Source organism: Vulpes vulpes, chromosome 11 (genome assembly GCF_048418805.1).
Source record: "Vulpes vulpes isolate BD-2025 chromosome 11, VulVul3, whole genome shotgun sequence".
Classification (NCBI taxonomy): Eukaryota; Metazoa; Chordata; class Mammalia; order Carnivora; family Canidae; genus Vulpes; species Vulpes vulpes.
This window is the reverse complement of record NC_132790.1, coordinates 21,057,387-21,082,530: the sequence shown is the minus strand read 5'-3', so window position 1 is coordinate 21,082,530 and position 25,144 is coordinate 21,057,387. Positions and strand designations below refer to the sequence as shown.

At 36.5% G+C, this 25,144-nt stretch overlaps 1 protein-coding gene across 1 annotated transcript; it reads left to right on the top strand.

Annotated features, from left to right (window-relative positions):
* The first annotated feature begins 7,578 nt into the window (after nucleotides 1-7,578).
* Nucleotides 7,579-9,339, top strand: OR56B1 (olfactory receptor family 56 subfamily B member 1). Its single transcript, XM_025988473.1, has 2 exons — nucleotides 7,579-7,587; nucleotides 8,368-9,339. Exons 1-2 carry the CDS (start codon nucleotides 7,579-7,581, stop codon nucleotides 9,337-9,339), a joined length of 981 nt encoding a protein of 326 aa, XP_025844258.1.
* Nucleotides 9,340-25,144: the final 15,805 nt, after the last annotated feature.

The following is a 25,144-nucleotide window of genomic DNA, read 5'->3' as shown; positions in this document are numbered from 1 at the left end:
AATTTCCTACTTAATGATGAAATATTAAAATATTTTATCCTGAAGATGACAGTAAGACAAAGATGTCAACTGTTTTCACTTCTATCCAACATTGTACTAGAGGCCAAACAGTGGAATAAAAGAAAAAGGGTAGAGAAAATCATTAGAATAGAAAAAAATTGAAAAAAAAATGAAACCAGATACCTAACAAAGAACATAAGGGCTGTTGCACAACAGCTCTTACATGGAAACTTATAGTAGTAGCTGAAGATATTAAGAAAAAAAATATTTCAGAAACAATTTCACTTTATACCTTAAGGAACTAGAAGAAAAAAAAAAAACAAATTGAAACCAAAGAAAGCAGAAGGTGGAAATCACAAAACCAAACTGGAACTAAATAAAGTGAAGGCCATAAAAACAGTGGAAACATGAATGAAAGTGAGACCTAGTTTTTTGAAAAGATGAACAAAATTGGGAAACTTCTAGCTAAACTTACTAAGAAAAAAAGAAAGAGGACACAAATTAACAAAAGCAGAAATGAAAGAGGAGACATTACAACTGACACCATGGAAATACACTCGATGTTGGAGACTACTATGAAGATCATGAAGATCATATGCCAAAAAATAGCCTACATAATATATTCTATATTACAGTAGTTGTCAAGTAATATTTTGTCATTCCAGTTTTTTTCCTTCAGATTTTATTCTGGGAACTGAGTATGTAATACATACAGAAGTTTTAGAACACAATCATAAAAAGATAAACCGATTAAAAACTGGGCAAAGGCTATGAATAGATATTTCTCCAAAGAAGGTGTAAATAATCCATTATAAGCACATGAAGAGATGCTCAACATTAGTCCTTAAGGAAATGTGAAACAAAGGCACAATGAGATACTATTTCACATCTACTAAAATTGATATTATTATTATTATTATTAATTATTCATAAGAGACTCAGAGAAAGGCAGAAACATAGGCAGATGGAGAAGCAATCTCCCTGCGGGGACCCTGATGTGGGATAAAATCCCAGGACCCCCGGATCATAACCTGAGTCAAAGGCAGATGCTCAACTACTGAGTCACCCAGGTGCCTCTCAATAAAGTAGTTATAATAAAAAAGATAATACTCATGTTGGCAAGTATGTGGGAAAACTGGAACATTCAGACACTGCTAGTGGGAATGTAAAATGGTTAAAAAATACTATTTTGCTCTCTGGGATGACTTTTCAGTGTGCTGAATAAGCAGGCTTTACATGGATGCTTCAAAAGTATCTCATGATTGTTGTGACCTAATCTGAATTCATTCTCTTCCCCTATAACCTGGTCTTTATCCAATCTTCCTTAAATATGTGAATACCATCACATACCATCAAACTACATAGATCAGAAACTTAGAATTCTTCTTTGGTCATATAAATGTGAAGCCTTCAAACCATAAGGCATCTAGAAAAGAACATGAGCAGTAATTTCTTTGACATCAGCCATAGCAATATTATTCTAAATATGTATCCTAAGGCAAGGGAAACAAAAGCAAAAAAAATGAACTGTAATAAACCAAAATAAGAATCTTCTGGACAGTGAAGTAAATCATCAACAAAGTGCAACCTACTGAATAGAAGAAAATATTTGCAAATGATATATCCAATAATGGGCTACAATTCAAAACATATAAAGAACTTCCTACAACTCAAGACCAAAAAAGCCCAAATAAACCACTTAAAAAATGGACAGAGGACCTGAAAAGACATTTCAGAAAGGAGTCATAGAGTTGTCCAAAAAATACATGAAAATATGCTTGGTATTACTAATCATCAGGGAATCAAGACTACAACGAGATATCCCTATGACAATGGATACAATCAAGAAACAAGAAATGACAAGCATTGGTGAAAATGTGGACAAAAAGGAATACTCATGCACTGCTGGTGGGAATGCAAATTGGTGTAACCACTATGGCAAACAGTATGGAGGTTCCATGAAGAATTAAAAATGGAATACCAATAGTTCATTTTTGCTTTTGTTTCTTTTGCCTTCGTGGATATATCTTGCAAGAAGTTACTGTGGCTGAGTTCAAAAAGGGTGTTGCCTGTGTTCTCCTCTAGGATTTTGATGGGCTCTTGTCTCACATTTAGATCTTTCATCCATTTTGAGTTTATCTTTGTGTATGGTGAAAGAGAGTGGTCTAGGTTCATTCTTCTGCATGTGGATGTCCAATTTTCCCAGCACCATTTATTGAAGAGACGGTCTTTCTTCCAGTGGATAGTCTTTCCTCCTTTATCGAATATTAGTTGACCATAAAGTTAAGGGTCCACTTCTGGATTCTCTATTCTGTTCCATTGATCTATGTGTCTGTTTTTGTGCCAGTACCACACTGTCTTGATGACCACAGCTTTGTAGTACAACCTGAAATCTGGCATTGTGATGCCCCAGGTATGGTTTTCTTTTTTAAAATTCCCCTGGCTATTTGGGGTCTTTTCTGATTCCACACAAATCTCAACATAATTTGTTCTAACTCTGAAGAAAGTCCATGGTATCTTGATAGGGATTGCATTAAATGTGTAAATTGCCCTGGGTAACATTGATATTTTCACAATATTAATTCTGCCAATCCATGAGCATGAAATATTTTTGCATCTCTTTGTGACTTCCTCAATTTCTTTCAGAAGTGTTCTGTAGTTTTTAGGGTATAGATCCTTTACCTCTTTGGTTAGGTTTATTCCTAGGTATCTTATGCTTTTGGGTACAATTGTAAGTGGGATTGACTACTTAATTTCTCTTTCTTCAGTTTCATTGTTAGTGAATAGAAATGCCATTGATTTCTGGGCATTGATTTTGTATCCTGCCACGCTATCAAATTGCTGTATGAGTTCTAGCAATCTTGGGGTGGAGGCTTTTGGGTTTTCTATGTAGCGTATCATGTCATTGGCGAAGAGGGAGAGTTTGACTTCTTCTTTGCCAATTTGAATGACTTTAATGTCTTTTGTTGTCTGATTGCTGAGGCGAGGACTTCCAGTACTATGTTGAATAGCTGTGGTGAGAGTGGACATCCCTGTCTTGTTCCTGATCTTAGGGGAAAGGCTCCCAGTGCTTCCCCATTGAGAATGACATTTGCTGTGGGCTTTTTGTAGATGGCTTTTGAGATGTCGAGGAATGTTCCCTCTATCCCTACACTCTGAAGAGTTTTGATCAGGAATGGATGCTGTATTTTGTCAAATGCTTTCTCTGCATCTAATGAGAGGATCATATGGTTCTTGGTTTTTCTCTTGCTGATATGTTTTGCACAGCAAAGGATACAGTCAACAAAACTAAAAGACAGCCTACAGAATGGGAAAAGATATTTGAAAATGACCTATCAGATAAAGGGCTAGTTTCCAAGAACTATAAAGAACTTATTAAACTCAACACCAAAGAAGCAAACAATCCAATCATGAAATGGGCAAAAGACATGAAGAGAAATCTCACAGAGGAAGACATAGACATGGCCATTTTCTCATGCACATGTTGGAGAAGATGAGGAGAAAAGGGAACCCTCTTACACTGTTGGTGAGAATGTGATCTGGTGCAGCCACTCTGGAAAACTGTGTGGAGGTTCCTCAAAGAGTTAAAAATAGACCTGCCCTACGACCCAGCAATTGCACTGTTGGGGATTTACCCCAAAGATACAGATGTAATGAAATGCCGGGACACCTGCACCCCGATGTTTCTAGCAGCAATGTCCACAATAGCTAAACTGTGGAAGGTGCCTCGGTGTCCATCGAAAGATGAATGGATAAAGAAGATGTGGTTTATGTATACAATAGAATATTACTCAGCCATTAGAAATGACAAATACCCACCATTTGCTTCAACGTGGATGGAACTGGAGGGTATTATGCTGAGTGAAGTAAGTCAATCGGAGAAGGACAAACATATGTTCTCATTCATTTGGGGAATATAAATAATAGTGAAAGGGAACAATTCAGACACTAATAAAGTGGCCCACTTTTATAGGGCCATTTTGGTTTTATAAATGAAGGTATTTTTCTGTTTATGTAAGCTTTCAGATTACACTGATAAGGGAAGGGAGAAGAAATGTGTGGGAAATATCAGAAAGGGAGACAGAATATAAAGACTCCTAACTCTGGGAAACGAAGTAGGGGTGGTGGAAGGGGAGGAGGGCGGGGATGGGGGGAATGGTTGAGGGGCACTGAGGGGGGCACTTGACGGGATGAGCACTGGATGTTATTCTGTATGTTGGCAAATTGAACACCAATAAAAAATAAATTTATTTAAAAAAATGGACCACCGTATGATCCACTAATTCTGCTCCTGGATTTTCACCCAAAGAAAATGAAAACACTAATTCTAAAAGATACATACACCCCTATGTTTATTGCAGTATTATTTACAATAGCCAATATAGGGAAGCAACTAATTATCCAAAAATAGACAAATGAACAAAAAAGTAGATATGTAGAAGATATGTTTTATATATATATATATATATATATATATATATATATATATATATATAACATTAGAACATTAGCCATAAAGAAAATGAGATCTTGCTACTTGTGACCACATGGATGGACCTAAAGGGTACTATGAAATAAATAAATTAGATAAAAAAAAACAAATAAGATAAGTAAAAACAAATAACATATGATTGAATTTATATGTGGAATCTGAAAAAGAAAGCAAATGGTCAACAATTCGAAAGTAGAATCCGACCTAGAAATACACAGAACAAACTGATGGTTACCAAAAGATAGGAGTGTGGAGCCTGGATGAAATAGGTGAAAGGGAGTGGGAGATACAGGCCTCCAGTTATAGGATGAGTAAGGGATGGAGACAGAAGGTACAGCATAAGGAATAGAGTCAATGGATTTTTAATAGCATTGTACGGTGACGTACAGTAGGTGTACTTGTAGTGAGCATAGTGCAATACATAGAGTTGTTGAATCACCATGCTGTATACTTGAAACTAATGTAACATTTTCTGTCAACTATACTCAAAAAAAGAAAGAAAAGAATTTTTAAGAGAAAAAACTTTAATAATAAAATATTCTTCAGTTATAGAAATGATCAATTTAACCTCTCACTCTCTATATATATACATACATATACATTATTCACTATATATAGTGAATAAATACTCCCCTAAGAGTTTTTTTAAAAGCATGCCTTCACAACTACAGAATTTAGAATACCCTGAAGTTTGTACTCAAGAACAATTCAGACACTAATAAAGTGGCCCACTTTTATAGGGCCATTTTGGTTTTATAAATGAAGGTATTCTTCTGTTTATGTAAGCTTTCAGATTACACTGATAAGAAATATATCTCTGAATTAATCTCCTCCAACCTTTTGGGATTTAGTATCTTAGGATTTCTTCTTTCTCTATGAGCTGTTCTCTCTTCATGTCTCCAAGGGAAGTCTATTATGCTTAGATCACTGAGCTGTTTACTACTCCCCATAAATTTCAGAAGCTCAGTTTTGGTGCCATGGGTCACCTGAGAACACATCCTCATCTCATGTGAAAGCTCTTTTCTCAGAGAGTTGTGTCTTTTTTCCAGGAAGGAAACCACTGTCATTGCCAGGACCTCAGACTGAGTCTCTGCTCTGCTCATAACCACAGTTAAGTACTAAAATTTTGGCATCTCACGTTGCCTAAATCCCAGAGCATCCAATGGCTCACCCTTAACCTTTCCTTATGTTATTTTGGCAATATCCTCCACAAGAAATGGAGTCTTTACTCTACCCTAGCAGGAAATAGAGGCTTGGAAAAATCTCTCAAGGTGGCTAGGGCTAGAATTAGAGAATATAAGGTATACGGCACTCTAGAAGTGGCTTGTTTATCAAACAGCTACTAGATTAACTTTAGAACGAATATATGAACTGTTTTCCATAGCAAGATCACACGCATGTATTGGTAATCTCTAACTCATAAAAAATACTTAAACTATTTTTTTTCTGTGACCTCAAATATGCTACTTTTCTTAGCTGTATTGCACTAGTATCAATCAGGGGAAAACATCAAAGATACAAGGCTGTGTCTTTTATAGGAAGATGTGTAATAATATATGAGTATTTGGCAAAAATATCAGGCCTCATACAGTCAAGTGTGTCACACACTTTCAAGCTCTCAGGATGGAGAGAGGGAGCTGAAGTCTTCAAAATTCTGACCTATAACTCCAAAGTCAAACTAATATCATCTCCAAGATTCTTTGTGTATGTTTTGTTACAATTTGCTGCCAATATATTTAGAAGATTTTAGTGTTCATAAAATTATATTACCATGAAAAAAGGATGATTTGCCCCAGGATTAGGCAGTACATGCTTATCCAAACATAAAGATAGCAAGAAATTTCTGGAAAAAAATGCTTCTAATTGCAAACAGGAATCATCTTTTGTTGGTGAAACATGAGAGAATTTTAATTTCTTTCAGATATGTTTTCCTATATTTATAAGTAATTATATCAAGAATAATTCCTGGGTATATTATGAAAGGGATGAATCACTAAATTCTACTCTTGGAGCCAGTGTTACATTATATGTTAACTAACTAGAATTTATTTATTTATTTTCAATATTTTATTTATTCATTCATGAGAGACACACAAAGAGAGGCAGAGACACAGGCAGAGGGAGAAGCAGGCTCCATGCAAGGAGCCCGATGTGGGACTTGATCCCAGGACCCCATGATCATGCCCTGGGCCAAAGGCAGATGCTAAACCGCTGAGCCACCCAGGCATCCCAACTAACTGGAATTTAAATAAAACCTTTAGAAATGGAATAAATCCATAACTATCTTATGTGTTATAAAGGAATTTAAATTTTACTTAAAAGAAAGTGTGAGGTCTTAGGTCATTTTAAACAAGAGAATACCAGTGTTACGATGATGGAATTGCTGACAAAGGAAAGAAGCATGGGGGAAGGAAAATGAGAACAGGTAAGGCTGCAGAAGCAGGGCTCAAGGGGAGGGCTTCTGACTGAAGTAAAGGGGAGAAGGCAACAGGACAAGGAAGCAGTGGTTTGCCAAAAGGAAACATGGTTTGTTAGTCTCAGGCTTCGGTGGTGGGCTCCTAAACAGAATAAAAAGTACATGAGAAACAACAATGCAATGAAAGATGAGTCTAGTTTTTTGTTTGTTTATTCATAGGAGGTACAAAGAGAAAGAGAAGCAGAGACACAAGCAGGGGGAGAAGCAGGCTCCATGCAGGGAGCCTGATGTGGGACTTGATCCCAGGTCTCCAGGGTCATGTCCTGGGCCGAAGGCAGCGCTAAACAGCTGAGCCACCTGGGCTGCCCCGGTGAGTCTACTTTTAAACATGAATCTGAAGTTACAGTCTTCAACAGTATGGATAAATAATTCTTGTTTATTAAGTAAAATCAAAATCATCGTATTACGTTTGCCTAAATCCTATATTTACAAGCCTTTTTAGATTCTCTAAGACTAATCTAGAAAAAAATTTCAATAGTTTTCTCTTTTATGTGACTCCTCAAATCAACAAATTTGGTCATGGTCACTTCACTTTTCAAGCTATTTTTTTGAGACTTTCTCAAAAGTCCATACAAAGTAGGACATGAAAAAAAGTTATTCCTTTTCCAATATGCACCATGTGTATGTTTGCATTTCTAAATATCTATCTACCTAAATATATATCTAAATATCTATCAATCTAAACATTTTTGGAGGAGAGGGATGCCTGGGTGGCTCAGTAGTTGAGCGTCTGCCTTTGGTTCAGGGCGTGATCCCAGTCCAGGGATCGAGTCCCACATCAGGCTCCCTGTGAGGAGCTTGCTTCTCCCTTGCCTATGTCTCTGCCTCTCTCTGTGTGTCTCTCACGAATAAATAAATAAAATCTTAAAAAAATTTTGGAGGCTATATAAAACATTAGTGGACATCTAAAGTAATTGGGGATGGTACAGCTACAAAATATAATCTCCCATAATTCTACATTTTAAAAAAATCTCCTTATTGTTAGTTAATAAAAGTCTGAAGCAAGATTAAGACAAATATGAAGAAAACAAACACACTGATTCCACAAAATTTCTGAGGAGATGATGAAATTTTAGAAAACAATAACAAAAATAATATTTATGGGATGGTCTCAAATTGAGCTGACTGATGACAGTGCAAATAGAGATTTGAGATAAATGCTGAATCTTCCCTGAATAGTCGAGAGTGATAATTGCCCCTCGAAAGTTTAACTTCTGCTGAAAAAGCCTCAGAAGTCATTGCAATTTATTTTAAGTTGCTGTAAGGAATGGACTGCATAATTCATCTTATTACAGCACAAAATTATATTTTGTAGCGACAGGTTAAAAATAATGTTTGATGATAATTCTGATCAAAGAAAGTAACTTTGAAAATAATTTTTTTTTTCTCTTAGGAAAAGATGTCTGCATTTCTGAAAGGCTCTAATAACTCCAAATTGCAGGTCTCTGAGTTCATCCTGTTGGGATTCCCAGGTATTCACAGCTGGCAACATTGGCTTTCCTTACCATTGGCAATACTCTACGTCTCAGCAATTGGTGCTAACACCCTCATCATCGTCACCATCTGCCAAGACCCTGCCCTTCAGCAGCCTATGTACTATTTCCTAGGTATTCTGTCTGTGGTGGACATTGGCCTGGCCACCACCATCATGCCCAAGATTCTGGCCATCTTCTGGTTTGATGCCAAGATCATCAGCCTCCCTGAGTGTTTTGCTCAGATTTATGCCATTCACTGTTTTCTTGGCATGGAATCTGGTACCTTCCTCTGCATGGCTTTTGATAGATATATAGCAATTTGTCATCCTCTTCGATACACCTCAATTGTCACCAATGGCTTAATCTTAAAAGCTACTGTGTTCATGGTACTTAGAAATGGCTTGTTTGTTATTCCAGTGCCTGTTCTTGCAGCCCAGCGTAATTATTGCTCCAGGAATGAGATTGAGCATTGTCTGTGCTCAAACCTTGGGGTCACCAGCCTGGCTTGTGATGACAGGAGGCCAAACAGCATCTGCCAATTGATTCTGGCATGGCTTGGAATGGGGAGTGACCTAGGTCTTATAATATTGTCATATACTTTGATTCTGCGCTCTGTGCTTAAGCTGAACTCGGCTGAAGCTGCATCCAAAGCTTTGAGCACTTGTAGCTCCCATCTGATCCTTATCCTCTTCTTCTACACAGTTGTTGTGGTCGTTTCAGTAACTCACCTGGCAGAGCCTAAGGCTCCTTTGATTCCAGTTCTACTCAATGTGCTGCACAATATCATCCCCCCTTCCCTCAACCCTATGGTCTATGCACTTAGGACTAAAGAACTTAGGACAGGCTTCCAAAAGGTATTTCGTTTGAGCTTAGAAAAGAAAACAAGGCACCAGTGACCTTCTCCATGATGTACACAAACTTTGGTTTCTTTTAGAATGGATAGTAGTAGAATTTCAAATATGAAGGGGAAAGTGAAAGCCTTTGAGAGATCTTTTTCACATGGTAAAAACATCTGAAAACAACAACAACAAAAATTAACAGTAGCTCCAAAATATTCATAAGAGCTTAATATATGTGGGAAGGAAGGATTTTCTACCAAATCAAATGGAATAGAAACTAGAGCTTATGATTTATGTCTCTCCCCTAAAATAAAAATGAATAAAATAATACACGCACACACAACCATAGAACAAGTGAGTGATATTTGGGTTATAGATCATGACTGTTCATTGGTAGCTGTAACTTGGGACCAAAGTCTATCTGTCTGAACAAGTTCATTCCAATAATGTGCATGCAGAGGCAGGAATAGAAAACACTTCAGATGAGCATAACCTACCAGCCTATAATGGGGCTCTGGATAGAATAGGGCAAGATGACCAGACGTGGATAAACAGAAGCCAGAAGATACAGATAGACTGGCAGAGAAGAGAGGGAGAAAAGAGAGAATGAGAAATAGAGAGAGAAATGGATGCACAGAGGATTTATCTTTTGCTCCATTCACTTCTTTGGATCTGCTGTCTGCCCTTACTGCACTGTTCTGTACCTTAGAGGTCTGGAGTTCATAAACTGTGTAACCTGAGCTTCTTTGTTTTCTAGCATCTGATTAGATTGTGCCAATGGTAATCACTGACAGGAGGTTTGAGTGCAAGAAGAGTTTGGGTTATTTATTCTTCTCCTAGCCCCCAAAAGACTTGCTAGGCAGCTCATCTGCAACAGCTACAGCATGTGTTTTACTCATGAACATTTTTAAAGGGTTTTTTTCTTTTGTTTTGTTTTTTACTTTAGACAGAGAGAGAGCATGAGCAGAGTGGTGGACACTGGCAGAGGGAGAGAGAGAGAGAGAGAGAGAGAGAGAGAGAGAGAGAGAGAGAGAGAATCTTAAGCAGTTCCAGACTGAGTGTGCAGCCTGACATGGGGCTTGATCTCATGACCTGGGATCTTGACCCAAGCTGAAATCAAAAGTCAGAAGTGTAACCACCAGAGCCACCCAGGTGCCTCCCAAGAACATTTTTAAAATATTCTCTCTCCTTCAGGACAAGGGAGTTGTCAAGTCATTATATTGGTCTTCAGGTACCAAACATCACTATTTTTTTTCAACATCCATTTTTTGTTTCCTTAACCCCAACCACAGCTCAGTTAATGGCAACTTCATGAAAGTCTCCTCAGAGTCACAGTTGCGTGTACCTTTTATTTCTTGCCCAGACCCTGACTGACTCATGATTTACCTCTACCCACCCCCCCACCTCTACTGCAACTACTCCTCTGCTGTGACTAATGAGGATGTAGGCAGCATGAGTGGGTGAGAAGCAGATCTATAGAAGGACAGAAATAAAAAGTCTGTAAAGCAAGAGGCAGGTGCAGGATGGTTATGCCCTGAAAATGTTTTTGTTTTTTCCATGATGCTACAACCAATGAATAGAAGAAATAAGACTTACCCTACTAGTGTTGTGAATTTCATTATGATCTGGGCTGGTTTCCACTGAGCCCATGTAATTAAAGTATTTCATTAAGTAGCTGGCATATTTTATGATGGATTATCTCTTGAAAAATGAGGATTAATTTAGGGTGTAGGCCTACCTCATGCTAACTGCTCTATCACACATTGTATACTGTCACTCATCTTCCAGTTAGATGTAAAAGGTAAATTCTACAAGTTTTCAGGTATAATGAAAATAATGTGAAAGATCTTCTTTATTAGTCTGGCTTCCCACACAGAAGGCAGAATATATATATTCATTATCTTATCCTGAAATATATAATTATTAAAGAAAATGTTATGTGTCCATAGGACAATGGATATTTTTTCTTTACTAGCCTTTAAGTGAAAATAAATACACTGAAGCTTAAGTGGTGGACAACAGATTTCCAGAATAAACCATTCTCCTCTTTCACTGAAAAGAAAACCACAACAGATACCAAGATTCTAAGGGCAGAAATTGCCTAGGGGCATTGGTCACAGTTTTTGGGCCAGACCAGGTGCCCTGTGACATTCTATCCTTAATAGCTCTGAAAATGGTGTTTAGCCACATCTAGTGACATTTTAGTACCACAGATCTTCGTTAAGTGGATGAGATGGATCGACTCAGATTTCTGAAGATGAGCCTAATGAACTCAAAGAGACTATGACAAAAGTTGATCCCAACAACAACGGCTTAATGTATGATTGAATGTCAAGAGCTCAAGGAAGGGAATATGCAATTAGTGGGATACAAAGTGAGAGAAAGTACTCAAAACCCCATGCTGGATGGTGACAGTAATAAATATAGGAAGAAAAAAATATAGGAAGATAAAATTTGACAAATTTATTTATATTTTCCAAGAGATTAAAAAGTACCAATATTGTCAAAACCTCCCAGAAAGTAGTAAGCACGAAAGAAGGGATTTGCACTGTGGGTCAGGGTGGGGAGGGGGCACCTCAGAGCTGTCTAGTAAAAGAACCATTGTCCTCTCTGCTTCTGAATTGCTGCCCTTGACATTTCCCTGTATGTTCTAGGTATCTTTTCCCCTGTTATAATGTCCACCTCTTGGAACTTGCTTAGGTGATTGGAATATGAATGTTATCAGACAATAGCTATGCTTTCCCTCCAGTGTTCTAGTTCTTATTTGAGAATCAGAGGGTAGGTGGTTATGAAAGTCCTTGACTTATCATTACAGTAACTAAAATTTTGTGAAATTCAGCATGTAGACTATAATTGAAGCTTTTCACATTGGGGGGAGATTTTCCCCCCTCCCCCACCCTGACCCACAGCGCAAATCCCTTCTTTCTTGCTTACTACTTTCTGGGAGGTTTTGGCAATATTGCTACTTTTTAATCTCTTGGAAAATATAAATAAATTTGTCAAGTTTTATCTTCCTTTTATCTTTCACATTCTTTCATTATTACAATCAGTGTATCTTTATTCTTTCTACCTATCTTTTCTGTATGTTAACAGTATTTTTATTACATTAAACAAGACTACCGATTTTGATACTTTTTAAAAGGGGTGAGTAAAAATAAGTAAAACCATATAAGATGTATGTAAAAGGTAGATAAAAATCATACATGAGGGGCACGCCTGGGTGGCTCAATGGTTGAGCGTCTGCCTTCAGCCCAGGGCACGATCCTGGAGTCCCAGAATCGCGTCCCACATCCCACGTCGGGATCCCTGCATGGAGCCTGCTTCTCCCTCTGCCTTTGTCTTTGCATGTGTCTCATGAATAAATAAATAAAATCTTTAAAAAAAATACATTACAGATAGAGGGGAAAAAAACACCTTTCTTTGCATCTTCCTCCTCATACCAAAGATGTAAACAATTGATGTATTTTGTCTTAAAACATTTGATTTGGTGTCTTATCAGATAGTATCCAAAATCTATAAAGAACTTATCAAATTCAATAACCAAAGAACAAATAGTCCAGTCAAGAAATGGGCAGAAGATATGAACAGACGCTGCTCCATAGAAGACATACAAATTGCCAACAGACACAAGAAAAAAATGCTCAATATCACTTGGCATCAGGGAAATACAAACCAAAGCCACAATGAAATATTGCTTCACACCAATCAGAATGGCCAAAATTAACAACCCAAGAAACAACAAATATTGGCAAGGATGTGGAGAAAGGGGAAATCCTCTTACACTGCTGGTGGGAATGCAAGCTGATACAGTCACTGGAAAACAGCATGGAGGCTCCTCAGAAAGTTAGAAATAGAGCTACCCCATGACCCAGCAGCCACACTATTAGGTTTTTACCACAAAGATAAAAATGTAACGATCTGAAGGGGCACCTGCACCTCAATGTTTATAGCAGCAATGTCCACAATAGCCAAACTGTGGAGGGAGCCCAGATGTCCATCAACAAATGAATGGATAAGAAAAGATGTGAGATATATAGAATATATATATGTATATATGGAATATATATGTATATATGTAATGGATATAATGGACTATATATATGTATATATATATATAATGGAATATTAGTCATCATAAAAGATGAAATCTAATCATTTACATTGATGTGGATGGTACTGGAGGGTATTTTCCTGATCCAAATAAGTCAATTAGAGAAATGAAATTATCATATGACTTCATTCATATGTGAAATTTAAGAAACAAAACAGGGGAATAGGAGAAGGGAGGGAAAAATAAAACAAGACTAAATCAGAGAGGGAGACAAACCATAAGAATCTCTTAATCATAGGAAACAAATTGAGGGTAGCTGGAGAGGAGATGGGTGGGAGGAAGGGCTAATTAGATGATGGACATTAAGGAGGGCATGTTATGGAATGAGCACTGGGTATTGTATACAGCTGATGAATCACTGAACTGTACCTCTGAAACTAATAATGCATTATATGTTAATCAATTGAATTAAAATAATAAAAAACACTTGATTTGATACATGTGTGTTTGTTTTAAAACTTGTATCATCTTTTATATTCCCCAAATGAATGAGACCATATAATGTTTGTCCTTCTCCGATTGACTTATTTCACTCAGCATAATACCCTCCAGTTCCATCCACGTTGAAGCAAATGGTGGGTATTTGTCGTTTCTAATGGCTGAGTAATATTCCATTGTATACATAGACCACATCTTCTTTATCCATTCATGTTTCGATGGACACCATGGACACCGAGGCTCCTTCCACAGTTTGACTATTGTGGACATTGCTGCTATAAATATCGGGGTGCAGGGGAATAATGGGGAAAGGAGAAAAACTGAGTGGGAAGTATCAGAAAGGGAGACAGAACATGAAAAACTCCTAACTCTGGGAAACGAACTAGGGGTGGTGGAAGGGGAGGTGGGCAGGAGGTGGGGGTGACTGGGTGACGGACACTGAGGTGGGCACTTGAAGGGATGGGCACTGGGTGTTATTCTTTATTTTGGCAAGTTGAACACCAATAAAAAATAAATTTATATAAAAAAAAGCAAAACAAAAAACAAAAAAAAAACTTGTATCAGAAAACTCACTCAAAATGAAAATGATGTTTAATTTTTTTAAATAGTTTTTTAGGAATATTTTTTAAAATGATAGACATAGAGAGAGGGAGAGAGGGGCAGAGACACAGGAGGAGGGGGAAGCAGGCTCCATGCCAGGAGCCCGACGTGGGACTCGATCCCGGGACTCCAGGATCACGCCCTGGGCCAAAGGCAAGCGCTAAACCACTGAGCCACCCAAGGATCCCCAATGTTTAATTTTATACTTTTGAGGAGAGATATGCTTAGAACCCAAACAGGATACAGCAGGCCAAGGCCAAGTATGATAGATGTACTATATATATATATATAAATTATATATTTAAAGTTTATGCCTAAAAAAGGAGATTTGGGCACTAAAAAATAAAAATATACTTAAGACTTATTGTATTCTTGTTTTGGTCTAGCTACTTGATATAGTTTCCAATATCATAGTGTTACTCTAATTCAGAAAAGTGAGATGATCTGGTAGCAATTTAGTAGTCCAAATAAAGACCTTAGATAATAAAGAAAATCAAGCAAGAGAATAGAAAAATGAATAAAGATATGAGTACTTTCTTGCAGGGTGCCATGTCGCCCAGTCAGTTAAGTGTCTGACCCTTGACTTCAGATCAGGTCATGATCTTAGGGTCTTGAGATCAAGCCCCAAGGTGCACAGGTCTGCTTGAGATTTTCTCTCCCTCTCCCTCTCTCTCTCCTGCTCATGCTCATTCTCTTTCTCCCTCTGTCTCTTTCTAAAATACATAAATACATAAATAAATCTTTAAAAAAATAAGAGTACTTATTCTGTACAAATATAGTCGAGTATGGGATTCAAGAGGTTTTCTTCTGGCTTTAAGAAGCATAACATTCCTTAACCACTATTGGCCAAAAGTATGTAATTTAAGACAATAAGAGGAGCATATAGAATCTAGGGAGAATGTGAAACTGGCTTTCCTGAGTCAGAAATTTGAGGTTCATAATGAAATAAGTATTCCTTGTTCCTCTGAGCTACATGGCTTCTTATCTCCTGTGTGTGTGCGTGTGTGTGTGTGTGTGTGTATGTGTGTGTGAAAAAGAGAGAGAGTACAGAAACAGAGACAGAGACAGAGACACAGAAACAAACAGAGAGACAGACAGGAAGAGAGGGAATTGGCACTATTTTTCTCTTTGTGTAGGTCAGTCTTCTCTACCTCTCTATGCATGTGGTTAGGTGTGCAATCAGATTTTTAGGTGTGAAAGATATGCAAATTTAGGAGTTCACTTAAAATATAATATTACTTACAAAATAAGTATTTACTTAGAATGAAGGAAGAATTAATAACACAATTTCAAAAGCTGACAAATTACATATATATTATCCAAATCCTAAAAAAATAACTTTTTAATTAATTTACTGCTTGATAAATACCTATAACAAAAGTCAAAGAAGCTTTAATTCTGATATAATTTGAAGCTGATAGAATAGTTGTAAGACTACAAGAAATTCTGCATAATATTTACACAGATCCACCAATAATTTATTTGTGCCCTGCTTGCTTCATCTTCGGGTATGCCATGATACTCACAGATAGATCACACTTCCTTGGATGCTCCCAGATAATCACTGGGCCCAGCAGGGGAACTTGAGCTGGGCCCTTCCTGCCAAAAACAGAACTCCTTTAATGGTCTAACTTTGCCCAAGGATTCCATACCAGCCTGGCCTAGGCATTCTCAGCGTTGCAATAAGGGCTCGTTCAATCCTTGCTTACTGTTGCCTTTTCAGGGATGTCAGACCAGCATCCAAAGCTAAACCCTCTTTTCATCTTCTCTTGCTTCCTTCACCTTCACACTTCATAGCTGTTTTCCCTAATACATCTATTTAGTGTCTAATCCTATCTTGTAGTCTGCTTTTTAGAAGTCTATAACTATGGGGTGATTCAAGAAAACAAGTGGTTAGAAAGGGTTCTGAAATTGATCTCGCACTTCACACAGATAAGAAGAACCCCAATCTGAGTGGGGAAGTGGTCACCATTAGTCCCTAGCACAGGGGTTGATGTGGGAAACAAAGACAAAAGAAATTCACCTAACAAAATCTCCTTACAGCTTGCAGCCCACTGATAGGTCCCTGAAACATTCAGAGCATGGCCTTACTCAAGGAACTCATGGCCACCTTCATGCCTTAATGCTTAAAAGTAACCTTATCTTGGCAGCAGCTGGCCCCTCAAGGTCCTGAGGACCTTGCTTCCAGATTCCTTGGAGACTTGTGCTATCCTTAATCCCCATTAACTAACAAAATATACAATCAGTCATTCTTCATAATCCCTGTATAGTTCATTCTGCCCACAGGTCCTGTCCCATGAGTAGGAAAGGGGTTAAGTTCTAGGCAGGAGAAGAGGAGGTCCCTGGCTTCCCTGACAAGGCTCTGAAACTATTCCTGGCAGGTGGAAACACTGACACAAAGTGGAACAAGAGATAAGGGGACAAACCAAGATAGCATAAGAATTTCAAGGCCACAAGCTTCCTAGTCAGTTCTCAATAAAGGACTGCCACTAAAAATCCTCAGCGGCAACCCATTCAGGATCTCCTTTCACTCTAGAGAGCTTTTTCCCTTTCCTTTCTGTTCTCACCTCACTTAATAAACTCACTTCATTTCACCTATTTGTGTCCATGAGATTCATTCTTCAACTCCATGAGATAAGAACCCTGCAATCCTGCAACAGTGATGGCCTACTTGTTGAAGAGTTTACCAATGGTGAAGTGGAAAAATGTCTCTGTGGAGGAATGTGCCCTTTCTAGTGCAATAATTTCAACATACTAAGGTCTTATCCCTGGTTTGGAAATCCTGGGATTGTGAAACATGGGATGTGGGTGTTTGGATGGATGCCCCTGAGGATTTGGCTCTGGAGTTCAAGGATATGCTTACCTAGTATGTTTGCCATTGTATGCTTACACCTGAACCCTCAGAGTTTGTTCTATCCCTTTATTGTAAGAGCTAATGCTACCTTAATGCAGGAAGTCAATGAAGAGGCCCCTCCTATACAAGGTTATTGTCATCGCCCTCTCCAGGTTGCTATGCTACTAAGGTTAAATCTCAATGCGATTACACTATGAATGAGTTACAAGAGAAAGACAGGTGTATTAACAGGGCCTGGGTGTTGGAATTTCAGGGTGCTCAGTCAGGAGGCCAGAACATGAGACAGAAGAATATAGGGAATAAATAAGAATTCATCAACTTGAGGAACTTTCTTTAGACACTCTATTGAGCACCATGGTAAGAATTCTGGGATATAAAACAAACACACTCACAAAATGTCTCTTTGAAGCCTAGAGAAAGAGTTGCCCTGGCAGCAGGTAGAGACAACAATGATAAGGTAAAGAAAGTGAGAATGCTGGAGTTGATATATTATGTAAATCCAGAAGCCATCAGAGAACTGTGTTCTATGGGAAAGCCTGAAAGATACATTTACCAAGGAATGTACCCATAAGAGCGGCACCAGTATCACTAAAATGTTGAGATATGATTGTCCTCTCCAAGAACAGATCTGAGGTAGGAGAAACAGTCAGAGTTCTGGATTAGTAGCTGTGGGGATGATGGAAGAATAAAGTAACAGGGAACAGGTAGGCACAAGCAACTGCCAGAAACCAGGAACTTGTGACTACTTGCACAGCCAGCAAGTTCAAAGGGGTGGCTAAAAAGACTTTATCTGTATAGAATTATAGAGATAGTTAACATAACATGGTGTCATTAGGGACAAACGGATGGGCAGCCAACAGGAGTGCTGCCTAATACCTATAGTCAGAAGAAAACAAGAATGGGGAAGCAGAGGGTGTGAGTAGTGGCTTCAAAAATGCCATGATTCGGGCAGTCCAGGTGGCTCAGCAGTTTAGTGCCTCCTTCAACCCAGGGCCTGATCCTGGAGACCCAGGATGGAGTTCCGTGTTGGGCTCCCTGCATGGAGCCTGCTTCTTCCTCTGCCTGTGTCTGTTTCTCTCTCTCTCTCTCTCTCCCTCTTTCTCTCTCTCTCTCTCCCTGTGTCTCTCATGAATAAATAAATAAAATCTTTTAAAAAAATGCCATGATTCCTTGCTCAGTTCCCAGATTTGAGTCAATTTTCATACTCAGAATCTTTTAACTGAAGAAGTGGCCAGGTCCCCAGGGGAGGAATGACTCTATGTGCAACAGTGTAACTAACATATCTACATATTTTCTAATATTTCTTTTGGTCCTTTCACAAAATGTATTTTACAGTCATTGACCTGGGTGACACTACCTGGGGAAGTGACAATGAGACAATCTCATCAAAATGACAATAACTACTGGAATGAAAGAAAAACAACCTAATACAGGATAGGAGTTTATTTTGAGAAATAGTCGGATAAAAACTGCTATGTAAGTTTCACATACATGTTCATTTATTATAGCCTTTTTTTTTTAGATTTTATTTATTTATTTGACACAAGAAAGAGAATGCAAGTAGGGGAAGCAACAGGCAGAGGGAGGGCGAGAAGCAGGCTCCCCACTGAGCAGGGAGCCTGATGTATCTTGAAGCTCCATCCCTCGACCCTGAGATCAAGATTACTCAGCCATTAGAAATGACAAATACCCACAACTTGCTTCAACGTGGATGGAACTGGAGGGTATTATGCTGAGTGAAATAAGTCAATCGGAGAAGGACAAACATTATATAGTTTCATTCATTTGGGGAATATAAATAATAGTGAGAGGGAATAAAAGGGAAGGGAGAAGAAATGTGTGGGAAATATCAGAAAGTGAGACAGAACATGAAGACTCCTAACTCTGAGAAACGAACTAGGGGTGGTGGAAGGGGAGGAGGGCGGGGGGTGGGGGTGAATGGGTGACGGGCACTGAGGGGGGCACTTGATGGGATGAGCACTGGGTGTTATCCTGTATGTTGGCAAATTGAACACCAATAAAAAATAAATTTATTATTAAAAAAAAAAAAAAAGACCTGCGCTGAAGGCAGACACTTAACCAAGTGAGCCATCCAGGCAGCCCTAATATAGCTTTTCTTTTAAAAGGATACTGAAGTATAAGATATGTTTAAATAAATTATATAGATCCACAATGACGTTTTATTCAATCTTATTAACCCCATTTTGGAATGATTATATAATATTAGATGAAAATATCAGTCTACATTATGACCATTTTTTGTTAGAATATATAATAAATGCATATTAATACATTTACAGTTATGCATTTTTAAAGTGAGGATAAAAACACACCAGATTCCTTCTAGGTTGTAGAACTATGACCGTTTTTGATATCCTTTAAAATACCTTTTTAATTTCCCAAATTATTCAAATGTACATTAGTATTAGTTTCATCTATTTTAAATAGATAAGAAATTAAATCAGTTATGTGTTTTTAATTATTGTTATCATCATGAATATTTTGGCTTTATATATTGATCTAAATTTTTCCTAACTTAATATATAGGTATAATAAGCCTAAACTTTTGATGACTTTCTTTTTTAGATGGCCATAATAGTCACCATTTTCCTCCCTTAAAAGTAAGCTTTTAAACCAGGGGCAATGCTTACATAATTCCTAGCATAGCTTGGAGACTAGAAAGTTTCCAATAAACAGTAATCACATGAAGAGATGAAACAATATATGAATAAAAGAAGAATTAGAAAATGAATCTGTGTGAAGTGTAGAAATTTTCTGCATAAGTGCTTTTGATCTATTTTTCCACAGGGAAGTGGGAAAAAATGAAATACAAAACTGTGATAACTATTAATTTCTAGTTTTAATTAAAAACAGCTTGTGAAAAAAAACAGCTTGTGTTCATTTTCATTCTCTACTTTCCTGCACATACATGCTAACACACAAGCATACACATATGAGATTATACACTTATTTATTTATCCATATTTGGGCACTAAGAATGGAAATTTCTTGCTCTTTTTCCTCATCCCATTGAGGTTATCATGATCCTCACACTAGCATGTGTTTTTCCAGGACTCTGTATGTTCCCTTGGGACATACAATGCACATTTTCTTTTAAAGTCTCAGTTCAATAGTACAGATATCAAGGAAGTTGGAGGTTGGCTCAACACATGCACATTTATTCTAGGATTATGATTTTCTTTGAATAAGACCCTAAATATCTGGACCAGACTGCATTCAGCTCACTATTTTGCTATCCAGGAACAAAGGTATTTAAGACATATAATAGAGAGGATAATGACAGGATTTTGTTTATCTTTTCTCCTTACAATTTTTTTTTTTTTTGTAGGCAGTAACAGAAAGTGGACAAGGGCTTTATATCAATTGCTTATTATTTTTCCAGAAATAAACCTGGCTTCATTCACATGATTAGAAGGCAAAAGTATTGTGTGGGATGGGTTGTTCTTATTAAAGGTGTATTTTTCCAAATATTGCACTAAAATTTAGCATAATGTTATTGTGATTATGATCATCTGTGTTATTTCTCTACCTAATTAGGAATCCTTATTCAATAGTGGTGGAAGTTAGGTATGAATCACTCCTATGACAAGGAAAACTGAGAGAACGGTTAGAAAATAGTTCTCTACAATTAGATCAATGACCAGATTACTCTTGCTTCTTACTTGTCTGCTCCCACTGGTCCTCCAAATCATAATGTAATTTTCCTTGATTATTTTCTAGAGAGACTGAGCTGTGACTTTGTTTCATTGACTTTGAGTATCAAAACAACAAAAAGGAAACTATCCTCATACAAAAAAATATATGTATATAAAGATTGAAAATGTTCTAAAGAAAAAACAAATTTTCTAAACAAAAGGGTAAAAAATGAGGATAGACAGCAGGTGACATCAAGATTATGTTTTATAAGCTTGGTGCTAGTCATGTGTTTAATATTACTATTCCAGTAACCCTGTCTACATGCCAGCATAATATAAATCAAATTTCCTTGCAGAAAAAATTGAATTTTGATGCATCAAAATTCTTTTAAATTTGTTTTGAAAAAGAAACTGCTTAAGTTTGTAGTTAATATTTAGATCTTTAACTTAGATCTTAGAAAGTGTTGCAAATATATTGAAGATAGGACCCAGATTATTGTGTAATCTTGAAGCCAGTTTTAGTAACTACAACTATACAGATTTTTTTTAAAAAATGAAATTGAGGAGTATAAAGAGAATGTTTATCTAGTATTTTTAAAAATACATCCTTCAAAATAAGTGCATTTGTAGACACAGAAAAATATTTTCAGTTTTTAATTTAGTGGTTGGTATTTATGTTTTTCTTAACTCCTCTACTTGCTTCTTATACATGGATGAAGTTAAAATGCAATAGAGCTAAGGAAACATACTTGGATACAAAAATATACTGTATTTTTCTCCAACCCAAGTAGTTCTTTCTTTGCAGAAATCAAGACACTGAACTAATACTGCCCACTCTTGCTATGGGACTCTAAGCCCAAATCTGCAGTATTGTATTGTGCACATGCTATTTACAATATAAATGTATAAGCAATGATGAACATCACATTCAGAGACACACTGTTCAATGTACTAAAATGGGACAGAAGGGAAAATAATAGTGATCCTATTGACTAGTTAATGCTAAGTTTTAATGTAATTAAAATGATTTTATGAATCTTTTTACTGCAACCATAATTGTGTGTGCATATATACATTTTTAAACGTATATTTCTCTTAAATATATATATATGTTTTATGTATATATATATATTATATATATATATATATATATATAAAACAAAACTCAGAACATATAATGCTAACTGTAGATATAAATTGTGAATATACCAAGTCTAAAGATAAAAGCTTATCGGGAATTTTGGTCTTCAAAAAGAAACATTTTCTTTATATTGTTAAGGTCATATTTTATTCTTTTACACAAAATGAAAATTAACACACTGCTTGGAATTCCAAAGCTAAAATTTTAAATTATAAATAACACCTTACTTTATTTTTATTTTTTTTATAAATTTATTTTTTATTGGTGTTCAATTTGCCAACATATAGAATAACACCCAGTGCTCAACACCTTACTTTAAATAGAAAATTGCAAGTCAGCTTAACAAGCTACCATATGATTTAAATGTGAATTTCAGAAGCCGTCCTTTTAAAACTTTCCCTTTGTACTAATAAAGTGAGAAAGTGAATTTAAGTGTTTTTATGGTTTGGATTGTAAAAAAAAAAAAAAACCTTATCAAACCTGGAAATAAAACAATTTGATGCAATTAAGTTTAATGACACATCATCAAGACTTTTCTTTCCCCAAAGTCATCTTGACCTAAGTGTTTTACTTTGAATTCTCTTTTTCTGATATTAGTATCTTCTCCACAATTCTTTGGTATCCTATTTACTTAAAAAATGTGTGTGTGTGTGTGTGTGTGTGTGTACACAGTTTTAAACTTTTGTGTATAGCTTTCATTCTATATACTCTTTTGTATTGCATATATAATTTTAAAAAGTTTTTTGAATTATGTTTAAATTAATGGGTAGTTTGCATAATCTGTATTTACTGACTAATTGATATATTTGTTCCACCTTTGTAATCTGACTTTTTCTTCCCATTTCTTTATGATTTCTTTGTTTTCCTAGTCTATCATAAGAATGTTTTATTTATTTATCTTCCCTAGTAGTCTTGAGGAAGATGTCTTGTATTTTTTTTCCTGTAGTAGTTTCTAGTATGCATTCCAAGTAATAATATTTAGATTATAGTTTACTAATTACAAAATTCATGTATAAAATGTTATTTATTTATTCATTAACTTATCCATTTATTTTTAAAATTTATTATCTTTCATGTACCAGATGGTTTGCTAGACACTGGGGATGTAACTATAAATACAAACTGCCCTTAATATCACCTAGGAAGGTGGTTAATGGAAACCAATGAGGTTGTTTGGGAAACTTGACCAGAGTTCCTTTCCTTTCAGGAAGAAGAAATCTTTCATAAATTATTTGTTTATGAAGCCCGCTAACTAAATGATTATTTACCATTCTAATCAGTTTCCATCTCCCCTTAATTCTTACTTTGCTTACTTTTGAGCAGAGATGATAATATCTCAAAGTTTTCCACATCTTTTTTCTGCCCTCTCTGCTGGGTGCTGGGGAATATTCCCACTGAGGAGCAGAAGGAGGATTCTGACTTTTTCACTGCTTAGTAAGTCTTCCAAACATCCCAGAGTTCACTCCTGACCCTCAGGATTCTTGTGAATTCTTTATTATTTACTCTCCATTACCAAGGAATTTCCTAGTATCTGATAACTACAAGATTCTTTATGATCTAGCCCTTGGTCACTGTTTCATACTTACTATTTATTCCCTTAAATAGTGATGAATTCTCATGGACTTAATTTATTTAATTTTTGTTTGTTTCCTTGTTTTTGTTTTTGATTTGATATATACACTTTTATATATTGACTTTTTCCTCTTGAATTCCTTTTACAAATGTATCACCCTTACACCTTATCTTACTTCTAGATGTTAATACAGAATTTCAGATTAATTAATTTTTCTCTTGGATGAGAAATGAATTTGATGCGTGGCTAGAAGTATTAAAATTTCATTTATATTGGCTAGTTTCATTACTAAAGTTATGAAAAAATGTAAAGCAAGTCAGAAAGAACAGATGGGTACAATCTACCAGTGATGGATTCAGCATCCTAAGCAACATTAGCTGTTCGTTAGGTATAACTAGAAGTTTATTCTGCATGTAAATTCAAAGCATTCCTATAAATGCATATAGCCAAGTATGGGACAAAAATGAGATGTCTTAAAAGTGAGAAGAGTGAATTAAAAATTTTATTGAATTGGGAGACTCCAAGTTCCATTGAGGATTAATATTTTAATATTTACAAATGCTGGGGATCCCTGGGTGGCTCAGCAGTTTGGCGCCTGCCTTTGGCCGGGGTCGCGATTCTGGAGTCCCTGGATGGAGTCCACGTCGGGCACCCGGCATGGGGTCTGCTTCTCCCTCTGCCTGTGTTTTTGCTTCTCTCTCTCTCTCTCTCTGTCTATCATAAATAAATAAATAAATAAATAAATAAATAAATAAATAAATAAATATTTAAGAAATATATTTACAAATGCTTCAAACAGTACCTTAGTAATAAAAAACAATTATTGACTAATTAACAGTATGAATAAAAAATAATCATATCTGTTGGTTCATTGGTGACGTAAACAGAGAATTCCTTTTAGATCACATCAATAGAGAAACACATATAGTTATAAATTGGTAAGTAGAGAATTCTTAAATAATCCCTAGAAGTCCTAACAGAGTTATACTTGATTTTAAAACTTTGACAATGGGAATCTTTATTTTTTAAAGATTTTATTTATTTATTTATTCATGAGAGACACACAGAGAGAGAGAGGTAAAGACACAGGCAGAGGGAGAAGCAGGCTCCATGTAGAGAGCTGGACGTGGGACTCGATCATGGGTCTCCAGGATCAGGCCCTGGGCTGAAGGTAGTGCTAAACCTCTGAGGCACCCGGGCTGCCTGACAATGGGAATCTTTAAAAAAAAAATGTAGGACCAGTGTCTGTGATGAGAACTTGGATTGTTTAACAAGAATTTGTTAGATGAACATATACCTTAATTAATAAACAACAAATAGAAAAAAAAACCCTACTCTGTAGACCTCAGAAAATTTGGCTGATCATTAAAATGCATCATGGAATTTTAAAATGTGGGTGTGAGAGGGAGACAGTATCCATAAATTATATTTTTCTTTTCTTTTTTTTTTATTCTAGGAAAACACACATGAATTTTAGGCCTAATTAATC